Source organism: Amia ocellicauda, chromosome 6 (genome assembly GCF_036373705.1).
Source record: "Amia ocellicauda isolate fAmiCal2 chromosome 6, fAmiCal2.hap1, whole genome shotgun sequence".
NCBI lineage: Eukaryota > Metazoa > Chordata > Actinopteri > Amiiformes > Amiidae > Amia > Amia ocellicauda.
The window spans coordinates 19,861,645-19,888,989 of record NC_089855.1 but is presented as its reverse complement, the minus strand read 5'-3'; the positions used below and the strand labels follow the sequence as shown (position 1 = coordinate 19,888,989).

Below are 27,345 nucleotides of genomic sequence, written 5' to 3'. Positions count from 1 at the left end.
ATTGTAAAGTTAACGATAATAATAATAATAATAATAATAATAATAATAAGCGTTTTTACATTTGTTTCAAAAACCTGACTACAAAAAGGACTGAATGTAGTTCTACACATTCATAAGCTGTGGAAGATATGCATGTATTTGCGTCTTCAGCAGCTCCAGCCATATCCCATGTGTCCTAAATAGTTCATTTTCCACATTACAACGATGTGCGTGCAAACGAAGCCAACCCCGGATCTAACCGAGAAGACATGGGTGTGCTGTTGCTCTCACCGGAGCGAGGTGTGCACTACGAGACGTGCAGTACGGAGTCAACTTTCTACTCCTGCCTACTGTGAAACACCCCGGCCAGCTCACCGAAGACTTTTACAGTATTCAGAAAAGAAAGAAAAAAAAAGGCCAGGGCTCTTGAAAACAAGCCATCCTGCTATGGTGGAGCAGGACGCATGTTTGCAGCGGCCGCTCGCAGGCTGTGTGTTTGCCCGGCGCCCGTCCCCCGGCTCCGCCCCTGCGCACCATGTGACAACAACAACTCGTCCGGAGCGCCGGCTGCACTTTTCGGCTCATGTTCTCCCTGTCATTCTCTCTCCCTCTTTGATCAATGTCACACTACGGCGAGCCTCAATCTCACAGACCCCCTCTTTTTCACCTGCTCTTTTGATTGTAGCACAAACAACAGAGGAGCTCATCCCCCCCTTTGGACTTTTTTTTTTTCGTTTCGATTTCTCGGGACACTTTCCTCTCTCGGGGCTTTTATTCCGTGAACTTATCCCCACCTAGGTGACCATGGCCGTACCGGCTGCTCTGCTCCCCACGACCCCGCTGGTCCCTCCACCTCCGATCTCAACTTCTTCAGCGACCACCTCCTCCTCGCCCTCGACCACCTCCTCTCCCTCTCCTTCCGTCGCCCCGTCGGGACCCAACCTGTTTCGGTCGGAGCCGATCAGCACCACCACCAGCCCGGGCATCCCAGCCGGCAACCTGCCCGGCAAGCCCGTGTACTCGACTCCGTCTCCGGTGGAGAACACGCCGCAGAATAACGAGTGTAAGATGGTGGATTTGAGGGGCGCCAAGGTGGCTTCTTTCACGGTGGACGGTTGCGAGCTGATCTGTCTCCCCCAGGCGTTTGATCTCTTTCTGAAGCACTTGGTCGGGGGGCTGCACACCGTGTACACCAAGCTGAAGCGGCTGGAGATCACGCCGGTGGTGTGCAATGTGGAGCAGGTCCGCATCCTGAGGGGACTCGGGGCCATCCAGCCAGGAGTGAACCGCTGCAAACTCATCTCCAGGAAGGACTTCGAGACCCTGTACAACGACTGCACCAACGCCAGGTGAGTGGGCATGGGGACCAGATCCGTCATACATGTTCGTGTTTGCGTGTTTGTGCGTCGATCAACCCGAACAGCGACCAAGGATAATCCGGCACTTTGTCCAACTCCGAAAGCACTCGCCGGGAGCTGGACTCACTCCATCTGATGATCGCCACATGGGCATGAATGCATACATAACATACGATGAACTAGTCAAAGTGCATGTATGATTAGGACAGATCATGACATGAAAAGGTGTACTGGTTGCACTCTTAATACAGTTGTCTTCGGGTGTTGGTATACAACAAAGTGCTCAGACACAAGTTCTGCACACATACGTTAATACTAATATTAATACAACACCTTAAGTGTGTCAAACCGGGACACATCGCAGTGCTTAACGTCGTGTAGGGACAACATACCAGGTTCAGTGGGTTGAACATGGATAGCTGTGTGTGTGTGTGTGTGGATGCTTCCTCCTGTGGATTGAGTTTTTAGAAGTCACAATGCTGCCCAGTGAAACTGTCGTGGACTCACGGTTTGCATGTAATACGAAGTGTGCACACAGACAGTACTGTGGGAGCATGTATGTACACGCCGAGGGGAATATGGATGTGTACATGTGAGTTGCAATGCGTGCGAACTGTCCCGCAGATAAGAGATTTGATCGTAACGAGGGGGAAAGGGAAGTGAAGAGTCAGATGCTCCGACAGGGGCTGAGGAAGCTGGTGCACCACCATCGTGAGCTTTTCACTTTCACAGGCAAAGCAATGTGATACATAACAATATTACGAGTAAAAAGATGGTATGCACAAAGAGGTTAAAAGCATTGGTGTGTAATGCTCGTCGTGAAGACTTGCTAATGTCATGTGTCCCGAATGACAGCCAGGGTGATCGACACTAGCGCTTACTGGGGTGCAGAAGTATTGGTACACATGTCCATTTAGTCATGAAGGCAAATCATTGTAATATCTATTTGCAGTTGTACTTGTCCTTGCTTAAAGGACAGCTTTCTTTAAAAAGTAAATGTCATATTATTATTATTATTATTATTATTATTATTATATGATCTCAAAGCATTAAGTTCACAGTTGCACCTTTTGGGATTTGTTTTCTCTCTTTTAGACCATTTAAAGTATTAGTGTTACACTTACCAGACGGCTGTGTTGAACCAAACCTGGTCCTTCAGAAATACACGATACAGAGTATTAATTACCCGTTGTCACAGTTAGAAGATATCCACTGCAGGAAAAAGTAACTTTATCTGTATGTATTGTATCGTAGTATTTGACATGTTTAAGATCAAATGTATTTCGTAACACCTTAAAATACACTCTGGCACCCCTGGCTATATTTTTTTCTTGGATCTTGATGACAGTGAGAGGCTGCTTTACATGCATTCGCCTATTATTATTTTTTTTAATTGTGTGTGTGTGTAGTTTGAAAAGTTATTTAATCGTGTTTTACATGTATTCTGCCGCTGACACTCGTGTAGCCATAAAGTTATGTTAGTGGGCTTCAACAAAATGTGCAAAGTAAAGCATTTACTTGGTGTCGTTCACTGCTGACTGGGTTTAATTGGTTTAATTAACCTCTTTACTCGTCGCGTTTCAACAATTAAGCTGCTGGTTAACCATTTGCTCGGTTAGTTTGCATGTTTGGGTTTTTCTGGAATGCATAATGAATAACCTCGAGTTTTTCCTTCAAACTCAACCATGAGGTCGAGGTGAAATGACATGTGTGATGGAGTTGTTTCCCTCATCATCTCATCGCACTGTGCTGTGCTTGTGCTGTCGCTGAACACGGTGCTGTTCTGTTATTTGTTCTTGCATGGTAGGTTGCATGTTTAAAGGTGTGCCAGAGATCACGCATCATTATTGACAGTTGAAGGATTGGGAAGACATTCCCAGGGATGCAATCTGCTATGCACAATTTACTGAGAGTGGCGTATATTGCCTTGCCTTTCACTTGTTTGCTACCTTGCCCCCCCCCGCGTAATTTAAATAGTACAAACATGATTGCAAGTCGTAGGCAAGGTGAACATTTTAGACATTCATAAATGTGATTCAGTTAAAGAAAACTATTTATCTCCCTATACTGATGGGTAATAAGTATATTAAAAGGATGGCGAAATAAGGTGTACTGCTCACAAACGTCTTTCAGTTCTGCCCCCTTTTTTCTTAAACTTCCTTTGAAATTGAATATAATGTCCCTTGGATGGTAATTGAAGGGGGATTAATCGATGAATGGGTGAAGCTACCAGTCGCATCCCCAGTTGTTTTATGGAAAGATCTAGTCAAGTGTAAAATTATTATGACGCCATTAGCTGTGATGAAACGTCGTGTACTGAACGTCACGTTAGGGATTTTATCCTAGTTTAAATAGCAATTTCTTTGTAAATACAAATTATATACAAAACTATATTTTACTTATTTTTGCAAGTTGTGCATTTCTATATGGCCACACTGTTTACATAATATAATCAGCTGGCGTTAGAATAATAAAAAAAAATGTATCATAGAGTTTAAAACACACACATTTATAAATGCAATTAGATTATCTTGATTGAAAAATGTTTAATGTCAATCCAAATAAATAACTAGTTAGAACAAAAAGCAACTTCACGCAGTTTTGCATTTTACTGTTTCTCAAATCCTTTCCCATTCTCTTTACATTTGCATTTTCTTCGGTGAATTTTGATGTGAAACAGAGTTAATTTATTTATATTATTTGCCGTCCCACACCGTATTAGTTTTTATTAATCTGAATACATAGAAGTAGTATACATGCACGTATATATACATGCAAAACTTAAAACTAAGCCTACACAATTTATATACACAGTCACCTTGAATAAATCCCTTGTCACTTGATACTGTGATGTTGCGATTCATCATCTTAACATTCTTTGCGTTTCACAAAGATCTAAACTATTGCAATGTCCATAATGAAAAAAAAAAGCATTGTTCTTATTTAGGCTAAGTATTTTAATGTTGTATACACAGAGCTCACAGTGCCCATTTCGTTATCTTGCCAATGTCTCTGTGAACATACATAGCAAGGAAAACATTTATTTTATCCTCATAAAGTTGGGTGCATAGGAAGAAGTGTTCCCACAGAGAAAGAAACAGTATCTATTTAGGCACAAACACTTGTTTATCAGTACATGTTTTGCAACTGTGACACAGATGTTAAACATTTAAAATAATCTGTGCTCCCAACAAAAATGTCTTCCCACCCCCTAAATTATAATTCAGAGAGATGTTTGTTAAGCACCCTCATGCACAAATAAGACAGGGAATAGACACCAGGTGAAACTATAGGGTACATGGAAAAAATATCAGAAGACTGACTGCTTGCAGCCCATCACACCCCAGTGTAACAGATACTTTTAAGAGTCTGGGGATGAAATAGTATCATTGCTTCATAAATGATCAAAAAGCAATCTAATTTTGTATTGTGACTCCACAGACATTTGATCGCTCTTTGCATTTATACAGCGTATTGGTATGTCAGTAATAGAAATCTTGGAAGTTATGACCTCAGTCCGGGGCAGATTCAACATCCTTGAACAATATTTGTTTTGGAAGAAAACATTTAATATACAAAGTGTAATGAGTATAATAATACCATTGCCGCTAATAGGAGTCTAAAACTGTATCTCAAAATACAATTTAGTAGTGACATCTGGGCTTTAATGAATGAATGAATGAATTAATGAGTTTATTTGTTTAATTGCACAGAGCTTTGAAAGATACATTTGTATTCAATATTCTAGAACTGTGGCTATTTGCAAGGTTCCAGCACCAAACTGCATTAAGCAATGTGAACAACATGCATTACACAAACTTTTTTAACATTATTTTTGTAAGACTTATTTCATAGAAACGGAAACTTAAGATTTCCCAATAATGCAAGGGAATGTGCATTAACACAATGGCTGTTTGCCCACATTCCAAGTTGCACTCTTTTGTTGTTGTTGTTCTTGTCAAGCTGTAATTGTGATTTATGTGATAACAAAACTGTTGAGCATGTTGTTCTTGCAAATGTGCAGATTAAGATTACAGTTATCTACAAATAAATGTGATTTAGTAACATATTTTTGCGCTATTGTTCAATGAAGTTTATCTTAAAATGCAGATCAGGCAGGAAATCAAAGAAAACATCAAACGAGCAACAACTTAGAGAAAAGGTAAATAAATGTCTTATGAACATGCTAGGAAGCAGAATGTACGACAAATGTCTGTCAGCAAAAAAATGACGTGCCAAGAAACCCAGTTTTATGTTTCAATTTACGGGCTGCAAATAAGAATGACAAGACACTATCTTGAGCATTATCTTTTAAGATGTTCCAATACTGAAGTAATATAACATTGTGCTATTTTTTATTTGTATATCAAAAGTATTACTCTCTGTATATTATATTTGTGTTCACTGACACTGATCTAAATCCTGATATTTTTATACATCACGTGCCCCTTGGTGCTATATATCAGGAGATCATAAACTAAATGATACCAATGCAATATGCAATACAAATCATGCATTATTAGTGAATGATGGTTTCTATTTCAATTCCAGAGTGCGCTCACAGGTAAGGGGCAGCTATTGAAGCATATGGTTTGCAACTTCCAGAGCCTGAATAAGTATGGCCTGTGATGGGGTTAAAGGATAATGCAGTGCTACATGTTGGTTTAATGACAGTGAAGTGCCTGGCTATTACTGCTACACAGAGAGGCCTGTAATTGTCTTTGAAAGCACCTGGTTGTGGTTGTGTTAGATTGAAATCAATCACTTTCACAATTGCTTCAGCCCATTTGTGTGACCATTACATCATTCTGAAAATGCAGGCGTCCACAAAATCTCGGACAAAGACGTCTTCACAGGAAAGGATTTGTATTTATTTTGTGCTATTAGATAAGTACAAGAAACTCAGATGCAATAAATTGTAGTTCATGCGTTTCAACACTGTATGGTGTCTGTATGCCATAAATGCATAATGGTTCTTTTAAAGCACATAATATATATATATATATATATATATATATATATATATATATATATATATATATATAAATTACCTTTAAAGTTTTTGTGTGTGTTGTGGTAGTGATATTTAGTATACGTTTACTACCAGATGTACATCACATTTACTTATCAGACCCTGTAATCATATTAAAATAAGATGAGTATTTTGACAGGGGTAAGGGTCTGAAGTAGTTGGACGATGAATACATTTTTATAGGTGGTGTTTTGTTTCAGTATATTTCATTCAATGTTAAACAATGACAAATGTATAGAAAATAATCAATTTTAGACTGTGGTTCTTTATTACGACGTAAACATATGCAACAGCAATTCGGTTATTGTATAAATTATAGTATTTTCTGTTGTCTGTTTTGCATTAGCAGACAGCTGTTGACACAATTAAAGTTGATGGAAAAAGTGTTTAACAAAAATAAACCGGACAATTCTTCAGGTAAGATTTTAAGCCTGAATGGTGTGATAAAGGACAAGGTGATTGGAATTTCATTGAAAGCTCTAATCAGGGTTCTTTTTGCATCTTAGTTAAGATTCCACTGAGTGAGGAGCTTTATTTCTTTGTTTGCATAATGATTGCTTGTGCAATTAATTCATCAATATTCTCAGGAATCACTTTAGTATACTAAAGCAGTGTTTGTGATTGCAGCATATATTGATTCAAATATATAACCTTGCATGAAAAAGAGCTCATAAGTGTTTTTGACCACTAATATGAGATTGAAGTTTATTTTATGTCAACAAATAATCTTCTGTTATAGTTATTTCATTCTTATAGCATTATGCAGGAAAAAAAAGATTCACTACAAAGTCAAATTAGGATAGTGAAGCATTATACAGATAAAAGCAAAATATATGTAAAAGGAGTAGCCTAAATACTATAAAATATGTATTTGGTTTTCATTCAATTTGAGATTAATAAGCTGCACAAGTCTTGTGTAAAAAAGTATTGAGCTAAACAGTGTGGAATACAATATATCTTTCAGAAAAGTACTTTTTAACCCTAAAACTTTACTGTGTAGTATTGGATTCAGCTCCCTATACCACTCAACACTCAAGTTAATTTAATTATATGCATTTATTTTTGACTATTGTTGCTTTTCCAAAAGGGATCTTATAGTTAAGAACACCTATAAGACATGTGCTGTGTACTACACTCTTGCAAGAGAACTGTTTTTGCCTGTTTTTTTCTGAGGGGCCTCAGAATTGAGATTAATGTGTACGTTCTGTTCTGTAACAGAGACATGGCAGTAATCTCTTCACTTTCACAGGAGTTATGACACTGCCCGATGAACAGCAGTACTTCAGCTACTTGTTTTCCTTTTAATTTTGTACTTCTGGGACGGAGAGCTTTTAGAGAATTGCAACACTCGAACTCCGATAAAGGTTATTAAAACACTGGAGTATCACAGTAATATTGTTGCAGTCTCATTGGAATCTTTGTCAAGCCAGGTTGCTAATGCAGTGGTTGAAATGCATTTGTTAATTGATAATCATGTTTCTTCACTGGTACAATTCCCAGGTTTAGCTCACTGTGAAAATAAAACCACGCCTCTTGTCCTACTGTCTGTGAGGTGTTCGTCTGATTTTCGTCATGGCTTTGTCATTCTCCACGAATGACAAAAACATAACATTCTGTTTGCCGGTTCTGAAAATGTTGAATTCATAGGATTTTTTATCTTCCAATAATTACCATATTAAAATGTTAAATGGTTTAAGAAAATGGAGAATATATCCCTCCAGTGATTTTGGAATTAAGTGTAATGTTAATGGTAAATGTTATGGTCTACTGGCCTTCAATGGTAACAGCAAAAGGTTTAAATGGTAATTTAACATTATTAAACTTCCAATTTTATTTTAATTTAATTTGCTCTTTAACTCATGATTCACTTTTAAGCAAAGATTAAAATGTTAGAGTTAATAGAATACACACACAGACATACACATCTATCTCTCTATCTATCTTTATATCTATATATATATATCAAATGAGTGTGGGGTTGTTCTTTTCTGTGTTAATTGAGTCAAATAAACTTTTTATGTATTTTTTCACTTTTGCACTACTCATAGGCTCTATTTGTTTTTACAAGGCCTGGATGTGTTTTCAGGTACTCCTGGGAAATATCTGGATCACATTCAAATCTTTCCCAGTCAAAGTGGGTGCTAAGCTACCCGTCACCCAGCAACCACATCCAAGAGGGAACCAAGGCGATAATAACTTCAAAAAACAGAGTGACAGATGCCTGATTAGGATGAAAGAGAGAGAGAGAGAAAAAATGCATGAAAAATGAGGCTTGTTAAAATAAAAAATTCATTCAAGCACCTTCACACAAATTAAATGAACATTCCACATTTGCATCTCATAATTTATAGTATTTCTGTTGATTGGGAAAAAAAGAAGATTCATTTGAAACCATAAATGTGATTTTTACACTAATTAACATTCAAAGGAGTAATGTTTTGGAATGGGATTAGCCACCTGGGTTCAGAGCTATAGTGCATCCGACATATGTCACCAAATTTTTGTGATAACAAAAGGCTATAATGGAAAATAATAAGTTATTTTGGTATTTGATGTGCAGATGTAAGGTAACAGCAACCAGAGCACTCTGCTTGTTTTCTTTCCTTAATATTTCATCACGATGAGACTGATGTTTATTTTTAGTAGGTTATTTTGCAGATATCTGGTAAAAAAACAAACAAAATACAACATGTTTTGTTATATTAAGACAAAATGAAAGGCCTATATGTAAAATATTTATTTATGTTTATTGTTTGAAGTAAAATGATCATTGAAAAAATAAATTTCTTGGATATGTTGAAATTACTGCCATTTATTAAATTGGAAAGCTCTATTTTTTGTTCCTGAATCACACTGTACTGTGCTCCAGATTTATGTTTATTTTACATTGAAACTCTGAGACTTGCATGCTTAATATGCTTGTTGTGTATAAAAACTGTTCAAGCTCACACCTTATTTGCATGTTCTTATAGGGTGGATGAAGGACAGTCAAGAACAAAGCGTGTCCATGCTGTTTTCATTCTTATTTAAAATACTTCAGCAGTTAGATTGATAACAGTATGAGAAAATGCCTGTTTTAATCAGTGCTTTTTAAAATAAAGGCCGATAAAATTTGATCTCTTCCCTGGTTAAAATAAAACCAACAACGCAGATTGATTTGGCTATGTTTAAGATATGAAACAATAGTATACAAAATTATACCTTTTTAATAGTCTTACACTATCAAGAAGTCACTTTTTAAAAAGAGACCTGTGCTTTTTGAAATGTCAAAGAAGTCCCCAAGCAATTATTTCTTAAGCATTCCATATACAATTAACAAACAGATGAAACTAGATAAGAGGAAAACAATAAGGTAGTGAGATTAGCACTTGAGACTGATTAAGTGACAAGAAAGTAAAGCAGTGCATTATTCTATTATAGCATAATGCTTTGCATAGCCTTGGCATTTCTTTAGACAGCATCTCGTCACATTAAAGCATATTAGGAACTATGGTAAAAGACACGGGTGCTCGTACAAGGATGTTAAATGCTACTGACAGAAGTTAGAAGGAGCAGATGAGATTTCCTGATTGAGAAAAGATTCCAAGCCTTTGCTTGGCACTGTCTAATATGGTCACGTACAGAAATTGATTTTCTTCAGAAATTAATTAATTTTTCATATCGCCCAAAGCTGCAGTTAAAAAGAGTGCACACTTGCCTGTTTTTTTTTTTTTTTTTTTTTTTTTAGAAATATTGCCTAATCATATTAATACTATTGCCCTAAGGATGAAAAGATAATTGTACAAATGCATTTGGAAATATGTATCACTGAGTATTTATGATTAAATTATGCAAATGACCCAGCTCCCATCCTTCGCAGCCCCAGATTGTCTAATTAGGATTGATATGCCGAATAGATGTTCTAGAATCTGAATACAAGCATGTCCAAAGAGCAGAAAATTGGAAATGACAAGGCTAGAATCCTTAAAAAGTGTATTTTTCACTGTCTAATTTAATGTTGTAGCAGGACTTAAATTTTGCTCCCTTGATTTTTGTTGGAACTGATGGAAACATTCTGCACAGAAAAATAGTCACAGATGACATTCTCATTCTCTTTTTTTTTCATTTTGATCTCTCTTCTCTATATTTTTTATAAGGTCCATTAAACTTTCATTTGCTTAAATGTAAACATAATAATGTTATCTCAATAATGAAACAGTTGGTGCAATTTGTTACATAATTTATTTGAATGAAGTGTATTTTCCAACACAGTCCTAGACTTTATACAAGCAAATCATAAGCATTTAATTGAATAACTTAGTCATGATCCTGCTGCTATCTTATAGTTAAAATGGAAGAGTAAGGCAGTCAGTCCATATTCATTCTGTCCTAAAAAATACATTAGTAACTTTTTGCAGTTTACACCAAGATATCACATTTCCATATTGTGTTTCCATATGTCTGTTATTTGTATTGTGTGCAAAACTAAAGGGCACACTTTTTTGTCATGATGATGGCGGATCTGCATTCCTCATTTCTACTACTTACACTTAGCCTTGCTAATGAATATCAAGTATTAAAATCACAAAACACACAACTCCCCCCCCCCCCCCCCCCCGTGCCCTCCAAACCCGAAAGCATTTACACAAGAAAATGTCTCTTTCCTTCTCTCAGTGAACTCCCCCTGTTCTGGGACTTTTGGGATTTTTTTCTTAAGCTTTAGTTTCTGTTTGACTGTCTTTCACAGGATCAGTGCCACTTTTAACTATTGAAACGATAAATGTCTGAAAATGAGATTTTATTAGTGATCAAGAAGGCCCCCCTGCAGTAGCCTGGCTGGGTTTATCCGTGTCTCTTGTGGCAATCAGTTATTCTTATTGGTGAACTCATCATTAATTTGTTAGGGGTCACAAACGTTACTCTGGCAGTGAAGAAAAGGTTAGATTATCTTGGTAATCATGATGACTCAACAAGTAGCTCTTACACTGAAACAGGGTTTTCAAGCTTAATGCAAAGCAGTTTATTTTTTACAGTGCAACAGTAAACTTCTAATGGAATCTGGATAATTGCTGTTTTGACATCACATTCCTTGACAAAGACCTTCATGGCGGGGTATGGAGGTTTTACTGTCAACAAGAGCTGGGAATAGGAATTTGAATATAAATAATAACAACACAGTTGGTATGGAATTAAAGAAAAGTCCAATGTCTTTTCATGCTCTGCATGTTTAACTTTAAGATCCAGTTAAAGAAGAATAACAATTTACATATTACTATCATTTTTGAGAGCTTCCTTCTCATGCAGGTTCTTTACATTTTTTTTTTTTTTAATAAGATCAAGACAGAACTAAAAATTGAATTCAAGGGAAACAATATTATTTTTGATACTCTCCCTTCTCAGGTAAAATTATATGTTGAGGTCATTCAATCAATGTTATTACAAGTTAATACTGAAACTGATCATGTATTTTTCCACTTTTGTTCCAGACATTTGAATTATTACATGTGTATGTGGACAACTGTGTGTTGTCTGGTGGATAGCTGGATGGGCTTACATCTGTCCCTAAAAACAATGAATCCTTGGACAATTACAGTGCCTTCAATATTTTGAGACTGAGTTAATCTCTGCTGAGGGATTTTCATTAAAGGAAGAGAGCGTGAGAAAGCCACTAAATAATTTTGTGTGTTTTAACTACCGATTTTTTTGATTGGATCAATTGCTTTTGCCCGGCGCCTTGATTAAGTACCAAAAATTAATACAAACAGAAGGAGACCACTTTTCAGTTATTATACTAACTAGTTTTTGAGGTAATTGCTACATCAAAGCTGAGATAATAGTCTGGGATTCTTTTGTTTAACTCTAGTTAGCACATGTTTCTGCAGTGACAAGTGTACTGCTTTTTAATTCATTGCATGTCTGAGTGACATTAGTGCTGAGAGCTATCGCTGTGTTGCCTTCCTGACAGTGATCCGAGCGTATCCTCAAAAGTGTGGATTCATTTTCTGAAAACTATATCAAGGTCAGCCCAAGCAGCTGCTTCTTTCAAGTCATAATATAATCTCAGAATAATTCTGCAAGTGCTGCCATTAATACTGCACCACTTGTGTATACAGCATGTTAGCTGTGAATCAATATACACCTATGTCAGTGATTTCAGTTTAGTTTTCAAAACAAGTTCAAGTATAATTCATATTTATATGCAGTTCTTTTTTTTTCTAAAGTATGGATGTCTGTAAAGAGCTGCATATTATCCAGTTGTGAAATGGTATTTGGCCATTGAAGAGATGTTTATGACTATATTATTAATTTGTGTGTGTTGTCAAGGACAGTTATGTAAAAGCAAAGCATGCAGGCTCTTTCTGCTGTGCCACTTAAACCTGGTTACTCCACATCACCTTCAATTAGTCCTAAGAGAAGTCATGTACTCTCATGTCCATTAACCAAATCCCCCAATCTATTTTCAAGTGCTTTTCACACATATTTTTAAAAAAGTGCTTTTATATGTAATATATTATTTCAATTTTGTAGCGTGGGAACACTTCACATGAATTCTTTACAAGGCAACATAGACTACTATCAAAAAACAAAACAACCCAATACTGAGAGACAGATAAAACTGGGGTTAGTAATAAGTGTCAAAAGAGAGACATAACTTTTAATACTACTTATAATGTTTGTGATTTTGGGCCCACAGCATTTATCTAATCAATAGCTGCCAATACTCTGCAGTGAATGTCACTTGGATCTGTCACAAAATTATACCAATGTTCAAAATGTCTGGTCACCTGAAGAGGCCAGTTAATACCAGGAGTTCAAAGCTTCTTTCAAACAGATAGGGTAGGAAATGCTAAACTGAACAGCCCAATCACTCTTGATGGATACCATGATTGATCCCTCAGGATGCAGTTGGCAGAAGACGCCAAAGCATGATGGGATTTTACAACTCATATGGTTGGCACTGGACCTAAACAGGCCCTTCTGGTTAAATAGGGTAACCCATCTATTACACCAAAAAGGCAAAATATAAATCTGCAGTTAAACTGAAAGAAAAAGGACTCTGGCAATAGCCATTATGACATCTGTTTTAGTTTTTATTGCTTCACACTGCTGAAGGGTTTTAAAGCAGGATTTTTTTGTAACCCAAAATGTTTTTCCAGATGTGATCATTTGAATTATTTTCTATTTTTGTTTATTTTATATCTTGAGAAGAACTGACCTGTACTCGCCATGCTGTTATTTCTCTTAATCTGGCAGCTATGATGACAACGACAACTTGTCTGTTTACTTCACCGTTTGACTGTATTTCCCTCTGCTCCCAGCACTTGGAATATCACTTCCATAGGGGCGGTTTTGATGTTTGTTCTGAGATATCCCCTCTGCTATTCCTACAAACGTGGCACCTAACTATTATCACTCTTCAAGTGACAGTTCTCTCCTTCGAGGCCTGACACCAAACTGGTATGGTTGAACTGTGCCTCTACCTTTTTATATGTTGTCCTATCAGTAATTTGTAACTCGGCAGCACCTGGCATGATAAGGTGAATGAGATACTCTGTATTGCGAGTGATTCAACGCTTTTTCCGTGACACTGTATCTGGGGAAGCTTTTATCTAACTTTGATGAAAATGAATTGACAGCTGTAATGAGGAGATGTTCTCACACAGGCTGTAGGTCACCGAGAGCTACTGTTTCATAGCTTTGACACCCATAGCATTACAATTGTTTATGACTGGGGTTACAGAGGATAAAAGTAGAACTCATTCAAATTAAATACAGATTTCACTGTTATAAATCACATTTATTTTCTTAACTTATGGCACAATTAAAAAACAGCATAAAATATAATAAGACTAAGCCTGAGACATTCTATTTGGAAGAAGAAGAAATTAAATAAATACGTGCAATAATTAAAATAAGCTTTACTTCTCTGAGGCTGTCAGTTGTTTGATTTAGATTAAATCAATTTTCCTTTTTTATTAACAAAAAAAAAAATACAGGAAATTATTAGTTGAAATTTCAGATCAGGGAAAGGTAAAATAGGTTGCTTGGGTAAGGCCTGAAGGTTGCCTCAAGGTGAATTGAAACAGATGCATCACATCACGAGAGAACCTTCTAGTTTAACTCGATAACATTTCTTATTCCTCCACAAACAGCCTGTGCCAAATTGGTGTTTTATCACCTTGCCCTTAAGTGGAAACTGCCTAGACTAAGACGAAATTGAACAGACTATCTATTTAATAAGCATAGTAAGAAAGTACATCAATTTTTCAGTGTTAATGTTGAGTTAAAAGATTGTAGGGACTGAAGTTTTTCTCAGAGTAGAGGGCTACTGTCTTGATGTTTTGGCAGAAACTACACAGTCAAAGCATTTAACAATGCAGTTGTCTGCCAAAATGAACAGAAATGAACTTTATTTAACCCCGAAGACAGAATTTCTCTTCTATGACACTATGTGGAATATAGTTACAGAATAATACAAGCCCACCTCATGCTTGCAAAGCGGATGTTTTTACATTGAGAAAACAATATGAGACAATATTAGGTATCGGTTAAACAGCACACTGAGATCAGTCATACGACTTCCTTCATATTCCCTGGTGCTGTGCACAGTGCTTCTATGTACATTTTACCTTCAAAAGCTATTCCCTTGGTGATTTCAGTCTAGTACAGTAAATAGGATATGAAGTGTGTTCCCAATGAAATAAAAAGCACCAGTTTAAAGGGGGTTTCCATAGACACTCTCTTCCTCTGACTGTCATTTAGTAGAGTGATTTATCTGTGACATCCCCAAACTTCACATGTGAATTGGCTTTTCTGAAAAGGAGAGTGAATTAAGTCAAGCTGACATTGCATGCCAATAAGCTTTGTTTCATTCCTGATGCAGTATTCATTTGTGGCACACAGAGATTTATTGCATGATTGACAATTATGAGAAGATGACCTACTTCTTTGTTACAGAACAAAAAAACAAAAAAAAAAGGAGGTTTTATGCAATGGAATTACCTTCTATCATGTTGATTAAAGCCTTGCTGTGGGACATAGCCTAGATGATTTCTTGGCCTAGATATAGCCTACATTTGAAAATGATGTCTAATATGAATATATATATATATATATCAATAAACAAATCAAAATGTTTACAAAATGACAGACAATGTAAAACTTACATGTTTGGAAAACAGCATCTTCTATTCTGTTAAATACTGCTTTCTGGAGCAATTTAGAGGTACTGTTTCTGACTTTTGGAAAGCATTTGTAGCCTTTATTGGTCTTGATAGTATATGTAAAACATAATTAGTGAACAAGCTTACAGAGAGCATTTGGCTTTTTCTTAATTGATTATTTAGTAACATTGGTCATTTAGGCAGTATGATTTTTTACTGTGTTTCCCAATCCCAGTAAGATTTTCAGGAACTCTAATATTTCATGATTCATAGGTTTTTGATATTACCTTTCTATTAACTTTTTATTCTGCTTAGTGAAGCTCATTACAGTTGGAAAGAACTCATAGTGACTCTTGGGACTCCTAACTGAGTGGAACCACAAATGATTCAAGCAAGGTTTAGCTGGAAGTTAATATCCTGCAAAATTGTTCTGTGCAGCTTGGTAGAAAATGGGATGATTAAATGACATGAGGATATCAAAAACATTTTTGTCTGAGTACAAGGTGTTAAGTGTAGCTGTTGCATGCTAGATCTCCCAAGGTTGCTATTAAAAAAGGATAAGTATTCAAGGGGAAAAGTGGGTCTTGTAGAGAGCAATGGAAGGATCAAGTGTTACGCTTCATGCACATTTAAAGTGACAATATCCAGTATAGATTTCAAAGCTTATATCATGGTGTTATTGAGAAGATCAATCTTTACTCTTCCCAACATCTTAATGTTGAAGAACAAGGGTCATTCATAAGGTCATAATCTTACATAATTTATTAATTTCATTTATTAAAGCCAACACTGAAAAACAGTTAGGATTAAGGTCTTGTCACAATCTACTTTAATATGAAATTACCAAAGATAGGTCTTGAATAAGATGAACTGTTTGTTTGTAAGAAAAAGGAGAAAAGATAAATGTTTCAAATGTAGAAGCACATTATATTTTGAAAAAAATTTACATAATTTTGTTATTACTGTGAATGCATCAATTCCTAGCCAACATTACGGTACTACTTTCACCACATTACATTTATATATGCATGTGCAATATACACTAAGGGCTCTTTTAAAAGGAGAGACATTTGCATCTTAAGGTTGTATTACAGTGTAATATATATCTCAGTATTCATACTACTCCACTTGTACTGTTAAACATATCCTCTCTCACCTGTTTGTTTTTCATTTTTTTTCCCTTCGAATATAGGTGCTTCAAAAAGATGTTCGAGCTTAGAAATAACAGCTGCTTCCTGATATGAAATACAATAGCCTGCAGTCATACCACCTTGGCTACCCTTAAGCCATTGCACCTTGTGTTTTGATCTCATCAGATATTAAACACTAAGCAGGGTTAGTCTTGGCGAGTTCTTACACTTAAGACCTCCAGCTAGTCATGTAAAGTACTTTTTCTTTTATTTATTAAAATTAATGGTGCCCCTGTTAAAAAAAAAATTGAACCATAAAACTGGTTAACTACCAATTTAGGCCTTAAAATAATTCTGTATTTATTTGTCTTTCTTTCCAAATTAATCAGGGTATTTTTTCCTGTCCCTTTAAATGGAAGCAGAAATCTCTGGAAATTAAATTTGCATCTAAGATGATCATTTCTGAGTAAGATCCAAATGTCAACACATTAAAAACCCATCAATCCTGTTAGGAGGAAAGAAGTTGTGAGCCACTAGGGCTTAGCCCCAAGAAGTGTTGCCATCAGGCTTTACTGTCAGGAACTGATGTGGTTATCCCTGTGTGTGTTTTGTGGAAAGACTTGTTTAATGTTCAGTTTCTAAGGCACGTGTCTGTTTAATTGTAGGACATTTTCCCTTACAAAACCATATCTTACTTTGTTCCGAATTCCACATTATCCCTCAAAGGTAGGCCAGGGGACTACTGACTGGCTTCCATAAAAGCGTCTGTTTAAATAAAACTGGTATTTTGTATATTACTACCAATAAAGCCAAGGATTGACTGTTAAATATATTAAATACTTTAATTATGGATTATGAAAAAAAATTGAATTGTTGCAGTTAGATCATTGTAATTATTACTTTAAAAGCTACATGTTATTTTTCTCATTTTATAGCACCAAGATGTAAAGTAATTAAATGGTCAGGGTAAAGTAAGGTAGTAAAACAAAAGTCTTTGTAGTTTTTGGATGTCCTTTTACTCTTGACCTTTTAAATGTCAGAACAGGCACATGTGGGATATAAACTGGCACAGAGATCTGATTACATGGATCAAACATGGACCAGGAACTCTTTTTTGTAAGTGCAGAGTGGAGTGTGGATTAATCATAGGAAGTGGAAAGCAAACTCGGGCAGTCCTGCAGTTTCACATTTTACAGCTTGTATTGTCATTAAAATGTTGTATACTGTTAGATAGTCATATTCTGACTAGAGGAAGCATGATCCTTATTTATAAGCACTCTATGTAATCTGGACACGATAACGAAAGCTATTTTGCAGCTGTGTCACTTGCTATTCCAGCAATTACATGCCACATAACCTTCTAATATTATTTTAAGTGATGCTGGGTACTAAGTGGTGCCCTTATATGTAAGATTACTAGAATCAAACTCTCTCTCACGCTCTCTCTATATATGTATGTGTGTGTGTGTGTATGTATATATATATAAGTATTCATTTAGCAAATAAAATATTGCTTCTTTACCGTTGAAAACACAGAATTCATTAAAAATAGTGTAGTACTCTTTCATGATATTTTATGAGGATGAACGATATCAAATAGATTACATATTAAATGTCAATTTAAAACAAAACTACACAAACAATGGGGTGGCTACTAAATGTGCATTACACTAATAAATATTTCAATGACTAATAAAAATACATTTATTTATTAAGTATTATTATTATTTGGGATTTAATACTGCAGCTCCTCCCTGTCAGGGTCAAGCTAATAGGAAAGTCACAGAGTTGTTAAGAAACAGCAGCCCCTTCAACAGTACTGAATACGAATAACTTGAGAAATGCTCGTGGAGATAATGCCGAGCTGGAGAAATGCTTGTATGCTGACAGCTATCCAACAGTGTTGTCACAGCAGGAAGACATCAGTTGAAGAAACAGATAGCAAGCTTACAGAGAGTCTGGTCAGCAGTGTGGACAGGGTTTCACAAGATTATAAATCACCCTGGGGTCACAGTGTTCCCACCATTAAGACAGCCTGCCTAGTTTATTATTGTAATCTAATAAAAGTTGGGAGTAAAGGACAGAATTAGCCTCTTGAACAACCAATCCCCTCAGATTTTTTTGGGAAATCTACATTTTCCCTCCCCAGTAAGAGGCCAATTAGACTCGGTACGCTAGAGTTTGGCCCATCCTGACATATATGTGTTTTTCCAGTCATTTAAATGAATTAATCCTCCATAAGCAGACCCTTGCAGTTATTTGGCAAATGTTTACAAGATACACAAAATGTTTTCAGGGGAAAGATTAAGAGTACAATATTTGCTTTCATTTTTCTTTTTTTTGGTGTTCTTGTCTATTTTTTTTGCGGTTACAAATGAGCAAGTTCTGTTAACTGTGGTGACAGCTTTCTTTGTCTGCTCTATGAATTATCTTTTTAGATATGGTTTTCTTTCAAAATATAAATAACTGAAATATCATTCTTGTAGCATTCCCTTTTTTTCCACCCAATGCAATGTGTATGAGGTTTTTTTGTTTGTTAAGTTGATTTTCATATAAAAAACTGTATAAGTAGTAGGGGTGTATAAACCCTGCCCCAAAAACCGTGCGCTGACTGATTCGGTCCACAATGTCATGTGCAATGCATGCTCATGCTGAGGTCTTTAACATGTTCACGAATGGGAAATGTGCAGCAGAGATTTAATGTGACTGGAATGAATGGCTCACTTTTGCCTTCGCTGTACTTCAAAGTGTGGGACCGTTTTTTGCAGTAAAAGGCTCAGTATGACATATTCACTCTTTTGTTTCACTCTGCTAACTGTATTTAATTTCACATCTTATCTGCCCTGCTTTGTCTGTCTGTGAGTTACTCTGGAGTCGAAGCGACCCCTTGAGATAAACTCTGTCAGACTCCAGGGTGATTTATTAAATTCTGATTTCTGCGAAGGACTTTAATGTCGAGGGAAAGAAAATACATTGCAGGTGTCTGCCAGCTCCAGGCAGTATTTGTTCTCGGTTACAATCTCCAAAGGTAAATGAGAAAAAGTACAAATCTATGTTGGATTTCCTGTCTTTGTTGTGAAAAGGGAGTTGTTTTTTTCCCTCTTTGCAGATTTGAAGCTGCATTGGATTTTATGTCCATTAAGTCAATTGTACTTGGTAATGAACTTCAATTATTTACAACCTTCTTAGATAACAAGCATAATTATGCATTTTATTTCTTAGTTAAATAGTTTTTAGCAAATAAATAGCAATATAATTTTAATTGCCCCTAATGTGTGTATATATACACCGATCAGCCATAACATTATGACCACCTGCCTAATATTGTGTAGGTTCCCCTTTTGCCGCCAAAACAGTCCTGACCCGTCGAGGCATGGATTCCACTAGACCTCTGAAGGTGTACTGTGGTATCTGGCACCAAGACGTTAGCAGCAGATCCTTTAAGTCCTGTAAGTTGCGAGGAGGGGCCTCCATGGATCGGACTTGTTTGTCCAGCACATCCCACAGATGCTCAATTGGATTGAGATCTGGGGAATTTGGAGACCAAGTCAACACTCTGAACTCGTGATTCATCAGACCAGGCCACCTTCTTCCATTGCTCCGTGGTCCAGTTCTGATGCTCACGTGCCCATCGTAGGTGCTTTCGGCAGTGGACGGGTCAGCATGGGCACCCTGACTGGTCTGCGGCTACGCAGCCCCATACGCAACAAACTGCGATGCACTGTGTATTCTGACACCTTTCTATCAGAACCATCATTAACTTATTTTAGCAATTTGAGGTACAGTAGCTCGTCTGTTGGATCGGACCACACGGGCCAGCCTTCACTCCCCACGTGCATCAATGAGCCTTGGCCGCCCATGACCCTATCGCCGGTTCACCGCTTTTCCTTCCTTGGACCACTTTTGATAGATACTGACCACTGCAGACCGGGAACACCCCACAAGAGCTGCAGTTTTGGAGATGTTCTGACCCAGTCGTCTAGCCATCACAATTTGGCCCTTGTCAACTTTGAGGACAAAATGTTCACTTGCTGCTTAATATATCCCACCCACTGACAGGTGCCATGATAACAAGATTATCAGTGTTATTCACTTCACCTGTCAGTGGTCATAATGTTATGGCTGATCGGTGTATATATGTAGCATATATAAAAATAAAATCTACAATTGTATGTAACCACTATCTAATGCTATCTAACATGCTTAGTCTTCATTTTTATCAGGGTAATTGAATGACCTCATCACCAACTAGGCTATCTAAGACCAAAAGTTCATCGTCTAAAAATATTTTTGAACATCATTAGCTGGCTCCCATATAGTATTTGCATAGGTTTTAAGAATGGTCTTAATTAATACAGATCTGCAATACCCACAAGATTAGGGATATACAGTGCCTTCACACCTAAAGTCTTCACGCCCTTTCAGAAAATATCAAAGGCCTCGAATAGCCTTTGGAGCACAGTCAAGACAATTATTAAGAAGTAGAAGGTATATGGCACCACCAAGACTCTGCATAGAAGCAGGCTGTCCCTCCAAAGTGTATGATCGAGCAAGAAGGACACTGATCAGAGGCTACCAAGAGGTCAATGGCCAATTTGCAAGAGGCTTGTATGGCGTTCCTGGTGTATTCCTGGTGTTTATGAATTACGTCTCACACACACTATATCACAGATATGCAACAGTAATGAAACATCAATACATTCAAAAGTATTTAGAAGTAAGAGGTCACCTGCTTAATCCTGTCACAGTCTTAGAAAAATCTTCTTCAGTACTCATTTAACTGTTTGGATAATTGATTCGCATGTGCTGCTATGAAGTCTTATCTCTGACTTCATTTTATCCTCTATAGATATTTTTAAAAGTTATTAAAGTGTCTTTATAGAGATGCATTAAAAAAATCACAGCTTTTAAATGGTTTGCTATCTCCCCCCCATTAAAAAAGTGCATCATTTAATTTATTAGAAAATTAAACAAACACACTAGCCATTATGTATTGAACCTGAGGTCACATAAGAATCTCTTACATGGAAAGTCATTAATAAATGGAGAATACCGTTTTTTTAAGTGATGCTTTATTTAGTTTAAAGTTATCTACGAACCACATTATCATTATTATGCTAATATACAGAGAAGCAATTCCATGCTTTGCTCCATCGTTCATCCCTAAGGGCTTGTTTTACGATACTTTCATTCTCTGAAGCTTAAATTTAGAGGTGATAAAAAGTGGTGAATTTCGCATATTTATTTATTACTTTCATTGAAGCACTTAATAAAACATGTTGTGCTGTGATGTGTGAACAACTTAGGGTTTCTGACTGTCTGCCTTTTTTGCTGCTACAGGGAATGAAGCTGAAAGTCACACGAATCAGAACAACACCTCCACTCTTAAATCACTTGGTTAACTCGGTCAGGTCGCCTGCCTATCCGGCCCATCAATCTAACTCTGAACAGTCCAGACGCGGGGGTCCTTTGAATCGAGTAGCAGGATCTCAGGGGCACTTTCATAATATTCACTGTCTCGCGTTCTCTATTGTTCACTTGTCAGCATCTTTTATTTTGTCTTTTGATCTGCTCCAGTGCTTTATCAGTAATAAATTATTATTTATTATACTCCCCCTGAGCAACCTTGCATTAAAGATAGAAATGATTCGATAAACAGAATAAACTGATCTAGCTACGTCTGTGTCATGATAGTACATACTCATGTACTATCTTAAATTAAATACCTAGGAATGGCTGTTGCGTGATGCGATGCCATGTTTTTTGCTACGTATGTTACGTGAACATTTTTATTTTCAAAAGCCTGTGTAGTTTCATCCTTCCCCAGACCTTACAAGCTGGGCAGAGGCTTGAGGAACCAATATTGGAGAGCTGAAACACCAGGATGATGCTCCGGGAAGACTGTAATTTCTTTAGACTGCAACAGTTTTCCTCTGTTTGCCGGGTTAAAAGCAATGCAGGTTGTAGGATCGGAGTTGACAACCCTGAGGGTATTGAGGCTGTTTGCTTTCTCTTTTTTTCCACTTGTGCGGGGGTGCAGCTGTTTGAGTTTCCTCCTGCCAGCTGTCAGTTAAAAGGCTCACTGTAAACATTTCCATACACCAGCTGCTTCCCAGTAGTGAAAGAGGTAGATTTGTTAAAGTTAGAATAAAATAGGGGGGCGACAGGTGTATCTTATGCATGCAAATGATCTAGATGGGGGCAAAATAAAACATTGACTGCTAGTGTCTTTAACTTTCTTAACGACTGAGCAAAGTTTTTAAAGTTTAACTAGGTTGCAGCTGAGTAACTTTCCATATATATGTGTGGAATGCTAGCGGCAGAGAAAGTATGATCTGTGTTGTAAGATGGCAGTGGTTTCAGTCTTTGTCATTTTATTTTTGTAAAGTCCATTAGGGAACTGAAAAAGAATCAGATTGTGGTTATAAACAACATATTCTTGAGGGATATCGCTGTACATGCACTAGTTTCAGTGTGAGTCTCTCATAGATGCATATCTTTTTACTTAGCTTAGTGCAAGGTTATAAAATGATATTTTGCAATGTACACTAATAACGTAATATTGCTCAACTTTCAAACAACTTGCAAAAGGGCAATATAGATTGCAGGTGTTCTGTCACATCAGTCTAAATGGCTTCAATAGAAACATTGCAGGGGTAAAAATGACAGGTCTAAAAGGAGGTATGAAGTTCTGACAATGACACATGGCATGTGTCCAATGTGCTGTGGAAATACACAATGATAGTTCAGCGTGAAAACATTGTTGCCACAATAAAAAAGAAAACTATAGAAAGTGAAAGCACATTTGCTGTCCTGAATTGAATACTTTCCGATATTACCACTGCCGACATGCATTGTGGATGAAAGCTATTCATGGTATAGAAACCAGACAATTCAATAGATTATAGTAGGGCAGACGACACCCTAAAGTTCATGAGGTGTTATACTATTGATCATGTGACACTGTTTTTCTCAGCAGGAAAAGTACAATAAGTATGGAATATCTGACTTGGAAACTTATTTGGATAGAAAATAGTATCTAATTGCACATGGCTTTTACTGTTTCTATTTCATTTTAGATTTTTTAACAATATATGCATTGTTGGGTCTTTAGAAAATTAGATTAGATTATAACTTCTGATTTTGATTTAAAGTAATGCTTCTTTATTATGTGTAATACCTATTTTATAATGCTCCTCCAGCACACACACACACATAAAGGGACTTGCAGGTTCCCGAATAGCGTTAAAAGAAAGAGAAAGACTGATCGCAGTGTTGAACAGGTGACCTACACCTGGAGCTCCTATCTCTCAGAAGGCTTAGTGTTTAAACGCCCTGCAATTCTCCCTCTCAGCAAGCTCTGAGCATTGATACCAAAGAAGCATCAGGAAACATAGCTGCTGGTATTACTAACCTTTCAGCTGTACAAACAGTCTGCTACTGAAACCCCTGTTGATAGCATATTCTGGCACTTTGTAGCCATTCATTAGGTAACAACTGGAATATAGAACAGGAAATATTCACACAGAGAATCCGGGCAGTAAGGTCTGTATAAATAGGAACATACATACATATTCAATTCTGCATTATTAGCCACCTTAGTAATAACATTCAGATAACAACGTATGCATATAAAACAAAAATATATATATTTTTTCTAAGAATTAATGTAAGACTTTTCCTGTGAGGGTTAGAATGTCAGTACTGTATTTATGTACATCTGCCAAGCTTAGCACATATTCTGTTATCAAAGCATGTGACAGTTGCTGACAGGGTTTGTTTAACTTTCCTTTTTCTACCTCTCCTTGTGAGAATAAATTGTCACTTTATGTAAGTTATCTAAATAAGAAATATTTAACTAATTAAGGAAATGTCTTTCAAAGCTTATGATAAGGTGCATCTTAGCCGTGGAATTTGGGCTTTCTCTGACCCTCTGACTATCTTGTAGAACCAGCCGTGATAGGATTGTGGTTATTTTACATGCTGTATTATGAAATCATGATTTTCTCACATTTTATTCAGTGAAGAGTCAGCATTTACAATGTGATGCTGTAAGTGAGAGGCAAAAGACTAAAGAGTTTACAATTGTCAATTTTTAAAATTTACAATAAAATGCTATATACTGCATTTTGCAAATATTGATGGAGAGCACATTAGAAACAACTTGAAAGTACTACAGCCCCGAGGGCAGAGAACAAAGCATAGATTTCTAGGCGTGTAAAATTAAAACAAAAATGGCTTAATGAACAAGTTGGATCGCTATAAATGGATTCATATCTTTAGTTCTATATACTTCTTTAACAAGTTTATTTTAACTTTTCATATTGATATATCATGTGATATCTGAGCAATACACCATTCAATTCAAACACTACAGCAACAAGTAAGCAACATTTTATAAAATCCTGCACAGCATTCATGTATCTCAGGACCTCTGATATTAATCTGGTTACAAATATACGCTTTAACCAGAGCTCCAAACTTTGACTATTCAAGTGTGCTTTAAATTTCAGAAATCAGAGCTGTGTGGTTTTTAATGTCCATTTTAAAAATCATATGTATAAAGCATACATGAAATATGGAATATTCAAATACATACAAATATACAACCTTCTTTAAACTGTAGACTATTATTTCGTTCATACATTGAAAGGCATTACAAATATTGGAAGTTAGTTACAATTTTAAAAAGATACTTTTCATTATCACTGACCATCATGCAGCACAAAAAGACTCTTGTCATCTTACTTGCAAATAAACCACTATTTGTTAAACTGATAACAACATGTTAAGATGAGAAGTGGCCATTTCATTGCCTTAATTTCATTAGATTTTGCAATACATTACACAAGTAATGTCAAAACTGTTGACACACATTGGTCATTGGAAGTTTCTATTACTAGGTCACTGTCAGGGCCAAGATTAAATTGGGAACCCCTGGAGAGAGAAGGACTGTTATTTCAGGACTTTTTCTCTTCCCTTTCCGTATGTTTGCAAGTAATTACATAAATGAATAGTTGGAAACCAAACAAAACAAAACCTGGATGTGTAGCTGATGTGAAAATGAAAGGCGGACTCACTGAATTGTGTTGTAACTGAGCCTCTTTCAGCTTTAAAGGGCCCCAGGCAACTTGAAGGAATCAAGGACACCTGGGTGAGATTTTATTAAAGTATGAAATGAGAGGTCACACATAGTGAGTCCTTCGCATGACTTCCTGCTGCTTGCTTTCTTTTCTGCCTATTCTCCCTGGCCACGTCTCTATGAGTTATTCATGAAAGTGTTTTCTCATTTATCCCCTTTGGGTCCTCAGTATTGCTCTTTCAGTTGCAGATATTACTTTAATTCCAAATATATCTGTTAGACACATGCCATGTCTAATAGGACTTTTAATTAATGGTAATGTAGAGCATTTATCAGGAACATACGACCGGGATATAGAATATACTTCAGAAGATTGGAAAAATATGTATTTGACAGCTTTGGCTTTTATACACTGATAGGATGGCGTAATGTTATAGAGCTGTAGACTACACGATGTGTAAGATCCATATTTTAAAGTGATATGTGCTTGTAATTAATCCTCTTCACAAGTGGTTAGAGCATGCAGTTAGGAGTCCCTACATTAAGAAAACACTTGTAACAGGATTTATCGTCTGCCTGCTTGTTATTGTTTAGGAAAGGTCTAAGGTAAAAAAAAATGTTATCACACTGGGTGATGTAACAGCTGTCGGGAACACCATAGTTACTAAAAGAAACCCCAAAAAAGGAAGTGCAGCAAAATACAGCTTTGATCTTAAAATTTGAACTGTCATAACAGACTGTCAGGGTAATACTGCCAAGTTAATTTGTACTCATTAACTGCATAGTGTCTGTGTCAGGTTGTTATCATAGCAGACACAGCCTTTTGTGACTGACTGGCACCTTTCTCTGCGATTGTTCGACAGTCAGTTTGCTAGATGCCGGGTTGCTAACTTAAGTGTAGTTTTTTGTTCACTTATTGATCACAATTAGCTTAGCTGTTGATTCTAATGAGCATACGTACAGCCATGATAAATACACCGTGAATCAGTGAAATACAACAAAAGATTAAAAAAACTCATCCAGTCCATAGAGAACAGATACGAGTGAGCATTCTGGACATTAGATGTGTTTGTACCAGCTTAGCTGAGATAAGGGAGCAGATAACATAAAGCAAAGAGAACTACAGCAAGCAGAAGCAGAAGTGATACAATATATATATATATATATATATATATATATATATATATATATATATATGCGAAGAATACATACGTAGCTCTTGAAAACAATCTGTTTAGTAGCTGAATGAGTATTTCTATTAATAAGTCAAGTGATTCTAATAAATATGCTTGAAAGTTATAAGGCTTTTTTGATACCATCGTTTCACTAAAAAGTCCCTCATATGCATTCACATTTGCTGCTAATTTGTATGCTGCTCTTAACATTTCTGTGTTTGTGCTAGCTGTAAGTACCACAAAGCCTTTAATTGTGAGGTTTTACATTTTGCAATTAAAATCTACCCTTTTTGCTCTGAGGAATGAATGATGAGCCTTTGATGTACTTTAATCAGTTTAGATGTATTGTACTTTAAGGAGCATAAAGATGCGAGATACATTTCTGATTTTAAATTGACATACTCTTCTACCTTTGAAGATGATAAGATTTCCTGCTGAAAGCATTA

General features: G+C 36.5%; 1 protein-coding gene across 4 annotated transcripts in view; it reads left to right on the top strand.

The window, feature by feature from the left end:
* Window positions 1–550: 550 nt before the first annotated feature.
* LOC136751178 (dachshund homolog 1) overlaps window positions 551–27,345 on the top strand; it is a 184,180-nt gene continuing 157,385 nt past the window's right edge. For 2 of the 4 annotated variants that reach the window (XM_066706556.1, XM_066706555.1), the window contains exon 1: window positions 551–1,328. In XM_066706556.1, the coding sequence (XP_066562653.1) occupies window positions 784–1,328 (545 nt within the window). In that variant the 5' untranslated portion in view covers window positions 551–783. The remainder of the gene's footprint in view (window positions 1,329–27,345) is intronic. The other 2 variants (XM_066706558.1, XM_066706557.1) reach the window with 1 other exon arrangement.